General features: G+C 48.4%; 1 protein-coding gene across 2 annotated transcripts in view; it reads left to right on the top strand.

The window, feature by feature from the left end:
* Nucleotides 1-490: 490 nt before the first annotated feature.
* Nucleotides 491-6265, top strand: part of Tcf25 (transcription factor 25) — a 37036-nt gene continuing 31261 nt past the window's right edge. For both annotated transcript variants that reach the window (XM_048354899.1, XM_048354900.1), the window contains exon 1: nt 491-770. In XM_048354899.1, coding sequence (XP_048210856.1) covers nt 579-770 — 192 coding nt within the window. In that variant the 5' untranslated portion in view covers nt 491-578. The remainder of the gene's footprint in view (nt 771-6265) is intronic.

Raw genomic sequence — 6265 nt, 5'->3', positions numbered from 1 at the left:
AAAAAAAAAAAGTCTCACCCTACTTTCCTGCCCTGGTTAGCTGTGAACCACAATCCTCAGATCTTGGCCTTCTGAGTAGCTAGGATTACAGGCATGAGCCACCGGCCAGGACCTACTTTTAAGACTCGGTTTGGCTTATCTCCAGAGAGAAGTATGGTTATGTGTAGTTTTGTGAAGCTTCTAGGTTTAGATTGCTTATTTCTATTAAAGTGAGAGATGTCCTTCGCATCCTAGAGGCAGGCTGAGAGAGGCACCATCGAGGTCACACTGGCAAGACCAACAGTGGGGGCCAGGAACCCTGTACAGAGTGTCATCTCTACACTGCACACCCCGAAATGCCAGAGTCAACAACACACAGCACGCAGCTAGATCCCAGAAGCTCAGCAGCCCTCAGCTGTCGCGAGATCACGTCTGGCGACTCCCAGGGCTTTTTTGACGCCACGGGGAGCGGACCGGAAGTTCCGGAGAACCGCAGCGCGCAGACGCGACACGCCAGCCTCACTCAGAGCGCCCTAAGTGCGCAGGCGCGCCGGCCGGTCTCCTTTGCTCTGTTTCCAGACGGCAAGCCGTAGGGCCTTATGTCGCGCCGGGCCCTCCGGAGACTGAGGGGGGAACAGCGTGGTCAAGAGCCCCTTGGACCCGACGCCCTGCACTTTGTACTTCGCGATGACGATGACGCGGAAGAAGGAGGATCAAAACGGGGACTGGGTGAAGGACGCCCCGCGGGCACGGAAAAGGAAGGCGTTCAAGTCAACAACCGGTTCGAGCTGGTGAGAAGCTGGGCGGCGTGGGGGAGGGGGCCAGCGGGGCGGGGCATGACGTCATGGTACGGTGTGGGCGTCGAGCCGAGTTGGGGCTGCTGCGCGGAGGGCGGGGTCATGACATCATGCGACGGGCGGGGGCGAAGGAACTGCTGCAGCAGGGGGCGGGGCCAGGCTTGCTCGGGGCGCGCCTGGGGCGGGGGCGGGGCTCCGCGGCCTGGGCGTTGGGTTTAGAGTGGGGAGGGGCCGGCCGTGTGGCCCCTTGGCGCGCGCAGGGGGGGCTTGGTATCCCGGGGCGAGTGGTGCCGTCTGAGGCCCGGCGCCGTGGCTGGGGAGGGGGGGAGAGCTAAGGAGCTTAGTGGTGGGTCTGAGCCTCGCTGGAAACTGGGGGTTAAGGTGTGAGCCTATGCCCAGAGGACTGCCAAGGAGGGGCAGGGGCCGTAGAATCTGGGGCGGGGCTGAGGGTGAGCGGGGTGGTGTGGAGAGGCGGGGTCGGACCATGGAGGGGTGAAATTAAATTGGGTTTGGGCAGTGGGTGGGCAGGGCTTCATTTTGGGGAGACGTCTTGATTCCAGGGTTAAGCATCGTATAAGCAAAACACTTTCAGGACCTTTACAAACATTTTATCTCTCAACATTCTCCCCTACCCCCCATCTTAGAACATCTCATCTGCAGTGCCTGTAACAAAATAACACAGTAAATAGGAAACACCTTCAGTCCCATGATGTTTTTCCTTAGCACTAGCCTCCATCTATGTAGTGTATGAACATGAAGCCTGGGGCCGGGAATATGACCTAGTGGTAGAGTGCTCGCCTCCTATACGTGAAGCCCTGGGTTCGATTCCTCAGCACCACATCAACAGAAAACGGCCAGAAGTGGCGCTGTGGCTCAAGTAGCAGAGCAAAAAGAAGCCAGGGACAGTCCTCAGGCCCTGAGTCCAAGCCCCATGACTGGCCAAAAACAAGAAAACACAAGATCCAAGGGCTGGGAATATGGCCTAGTGGCAAGAGTGCTTGACTCGTATACGTGAAGCCCTGGGTTCGATTCCCCGGCACCACATATATAGAAAACGGCCAGAAGTGGCGCTATTAGCGGCTCAAGTGGCAGAGTGCTAGCCTTGAGCAAAAAGAAGCCAGGGACAGTGCTCAGGCCCTGAGTCCAAGCCCCATGACTGGCCAAAAACAAGAAAACACAAGATCCAAGGGCTGGGAATATGGCCTAGTGGCAAGAGTGCTTGACTCGTATACGTGAAGCCCTGGGTTCGATTCCCCGGCACCACATATATAGAAAACGGCCAGAAGTGGCGCTATTAGCGGCTCAAGTGGCAGAGTGCTAGCCTTGAGCAAAAAGAAGCCAGGGACAGTGCTCAGGCACTGAGTCCAAACCCCGGGACTGGCCAAAAAAAAAAAAGCTTTCCAGAAGGGTTTCTCCTGAAAGTTGACTTGAGGATAACCAAGCATAATACTACACATATGCCATTAAGATAATTTTCTTTTTCTTTCTTTTCTTTTTTTTTTGTGTTTTGAACTTGTGCCGATCACAGCCTGTGTTGACATAATTTCTCAACAATCTTCAGTGGCATCACACTTGTCCAGTCTGTCCTGACAGTTATCCCATCTTTTTCTTTATAATCTGGTTTGCTCTGCTCAAGCTTCCTGACCTCCCTTTGCCAAACAAACTCCCTTTGTTCAGATATGAACACAAACCCCACTCCCTTACTTTCCACGAACTTTCTTTAAATGTTACCCTTCTTATTGTCTAATTAAAATTGTGGTCACCCACTGTTCACATTCCTTTTATTCCAGTTTTCCCCGTTCCTAGCAGTTACCACCAAACATACTTTACAAGTTACTTGTTTGTTCTCTTTATTTTTGAATTGTTTATCTCCCATTGCTAGAATATAATCTTCCTGTTACTTACCCATATATCCCCATCACCTAGAGCAGTGTTCTGGCAAGCAGCTGTCAAAGTAACATAGGTTTGTTTGCTGGGTGTTGGTGGTTCATGCCTGTACTACTACTCTGTAGCTACTCTGGAGGTTGAGATCTCAGAATCATGGTTTGAAGCCAGCCTGGACAGGAAAGTGTATGAGACTCTTTTCTTAAAAAAACAAAACAAAACAAAACAAAAAAAACCCCTGAAAGTAGAGCTATGGTTCAAGTGGTAGAGCTGCTAGCCTTGAGCGCAAAAGCTTAGAGACAGCACCAGGCCCTGAGTTCAAGCCCCAGGACTGGCACCAAATAAAAAGTAACATAGGTTTGAATCCTGACTTTCACTCTGTAGGTGAGAGAACTTGGTTGGACATGGTATTTAACTTAAGCTTTGGGGCTGTTATTGTTTATTTCATGAGGTTGTAATGGGGGTAAAATTAATTCATGGATGTAGATGTTAGCACATTCTGGGCACATGGTCAACACCCAGCCAAGTAGATACTGTGTGACCTTGAAACCAAAGGGTTTCACACAAACTCCTCAGACCTTGTTAATCTTTTTTTTTTTTTTTCCCACTCCTGGGGCTTAAACTCAGGGCCTGAGCACTGTCCCTGGCTTCTTTTTTGCTCAGCTCTTCCAGCTTTTCTGTGTATATGGTGCTGAGGAAACCAACCCAGGGCTTTGTGTATGCTAGGCAAGCACTCTACCAGTAAGCCACATTCCCCGCCCCTATTTATTTATTTTGTGGTGGTATTGTGCCAAGTCGCAAGACCACCACCAAGAAGACCACCGAGACACAGACATTTCGAAATGCAATAGCAAGGCAAGACTTTATTCAAGCGGGGCCGCCCGGGCCTTGTCCTACCCACCGACACAGCAGCCCCGAGCTATGATTACACATAGCTATGATTACACGAGCTATGATTACACAGGGCTTATAAAGGCAAAAAACAAAGTTACAACAATCAGGTGTTCAAGCAAACAAGATTAGGACACAGGTACAAATCTGATTGGCTCAGGGTCCAAGGCATTCTAGGGGTGGTCAGAGTTAAGCATTCCCAGCGGTTAGAGTTCTAGACCAACTGGGCCCTAATGGGCTTGTCCTGGGTCTGCTCACAGGGCCTGCTTATCTCAGGTTCACGTGGTAAAGTGGGGTTCACGTGGTAAAGTGGGACCTGACTTCAAAGTCTGGCACTTCATTTCCCCCTTTTTCTTTTTGGTACCTTGGGAGCCAATCATAGCTCCATTCTGCCCATTTCAATGGCTTGCATGTCTAGGGGATGATATAGAGGTAAGGCATGGGCCAGTAGGGCCCAAAGTAGTATCTGAAAATAACTCTGGTCCCTCGGTTTTAAAGGGGGGCTGATGGGTGAGGATCGTCCATCTTCTGTAATTTCTTCAGGCTGACTCAGGGGCGTTGACTTTACCTAGCCAGGAACCTATAACCTTAGTCTACTTTACCAAGGGACTGCAGGATTACTGCAAACTGAAAATTAACTTTCAGCTATACAGACTTACCATTAGCTGTATAGTGTTAAGTATCCAAATGTAAGCAACAAAATAATACATCAACTTCTCAGCTGTGCTCTAAGGGTTGGGTGGCTATACCCGTATACCTGAGTAAGCCCAAAACTACCTAAAATAAGGGGGTCACCTCACTTTGGAGTGAGCTGCCAAAATAACATCAACACTAGCCAGGGTAGCAAGGAAAGAAGGCAAAAAGAAAATTATAACAATATTCAGTCTAACTTTCTTTTCTTGAGGTGAAGGCGAAGCGGCTGAGTTGGGTGCTTAGAGACCTCCCATGTTCCACCACGGTAGTCTTCATCCAGAGCAAAGGGGTCACCTGGCCTGGCGTGGAAGCAATGAACCCAAGTGGCGATGCCGTCTAGGGTCCCTTCCACCGTGGTTCTAAGGATTTGGGGTTATGCCTTCGGACGAACACCCAGTCCTCTGGTCTGAACAAATGGGTAGGGACAGAAGCAGAATCATATAATGCCTTAAGTTGGGGTCACATATTCTTGTGCACGAGCTACTTCAGTATTTCTGTTTGAATTCAGGGCCTCTCACTTCTAGGTAAGCACTGTATCATTTGAGCCCTACTTTTCTCTCCTTGGGCTGGTCATTTCAAGATAGGGTCTTACTTTAAGCTCAGGCTAGTCTGGACTTGGATCCTCCTAGACTTTTCTCCCTGTGCTGGCTTTGAACTGCAATCCTCAGATCTCAGCCTCCTGAGTAGCTAGGATTACAGGTGTGAGCTACAGTGCTTGGCTTAAATTTTTTTAATTAAGGTTTTTACTATCATACATTAATTGCACAAGTAGAATTACTTTGTGACATTTCTGTATATGCAAACAATGTACCCTATCAGTCTCATTCCCTCTGTCTCTCTTCCTTTTTCACCATAAATTACTTTTTTTTTTTTGCCAGTCCTGGGGCTTGGACTCAGGGCCTGAGCACTGTCCCTGGCTTCTTTTTGCTCAAGGCTAGCACTCTGCTACTTGAGCCACAGCGCCACTTCTGGCCGTTTTCTGTATATGTGGTGCTGGGGAATGGAACCCAGGGCTTCATGTATACGAGGCAAGCACTCTTGTCACTAGGCCATATTCCCAGCCCCATAAATTTCTTTTTGAAAAAGAAGAAAAAAGAAATCCTGTAATCCTAGCATGTGGGAGGCTGAAGCAGGAGGCTTAAATTCAAGGTCAGCTTAGGCTACATTGTAACACCTTATCATTGTTGTTGTTAGTTGTGGAGCTTAAACCCAAGGCTAGCACTCTACCTCTTGAGCAACAGCACCACTATCCATTTTCTGGTCTCATTGACTTTCCTGCCCAGGCTGGCTTTGAATCATAATCCTCAGATCTCAACCCCCTGAGTAGCTAGGATTATAGACATAAGCCACAGTCTCTGGCTATAATACCTTACCTTTTTTTTTTTTTTTTTTTGCCAGTCCTGGACCTTTGACTCAGGACCTGAGCACTGCCCCTGGCTTCTTTTTTTTTTTTCTTTTTTTTTTTTCTTTTGCTCGAGGCTATCACTCTACCTCTTGAGCCACAGCGCCACTTCTGGCCATTTTCTATATATGTGGTGCTGGGTAATCAAACCCATGGCTTCAGGTATTTGAGGCAAGCACTCTTGCCACTAGGCCATATTCCCAGCCCACTATAATACCTTATCTTAAGGGGAAAAAAAAGATTAATTTTGTTTAAATTAAAAAATAATAGGGTTGAGAATGTGGCTTAGCAGTAGAGTGCTTGCCTAGAATGCATGAAGCCCTGGGTTTGATTCCTCAGCACCACATAAACAGAAAAATCTGGAAGTGGCACTGTGGCTCAAGAGGTAGAGTGCTAGGTTTTAGCAAAAAGAAGCCAGGGACAGTGCTCAGGCCCTGAGTCCAAGCCCCAGGACTTGGGGCGGGGGGAGTATATTTTGGGCATTCTAATAGAAGTAATGAAGAAGAAAAAAATAAGAAATTCCTTGTTGCCATGTTATATTCTATGTGAAGTGATGGTTGAGTATAAACTGCTAAACCAGAAAAGCTTATTGTAAACCCTAGAGTAACCACTATAACTG

This window comes from Perognathus longimembris, chromosome 10 (genome assembly GCF_023159225.1).
Source record: "Perognathus longimembris pacificus isolate PPM17 chromosome 10, ASM2315922v1, whole genome shotgun sequence".
NCBI classification, from domain to species: Eukaryota; Metazoa; Chordata; class Mammalia; order Rodentia; family Heteromyidae; genus Perognathus; species Perognathus longimembris.
Note: the sequence above shows the minus strand (reverse complement) of the source record. Positions and strands in the feature narration are given on the sequence as shown.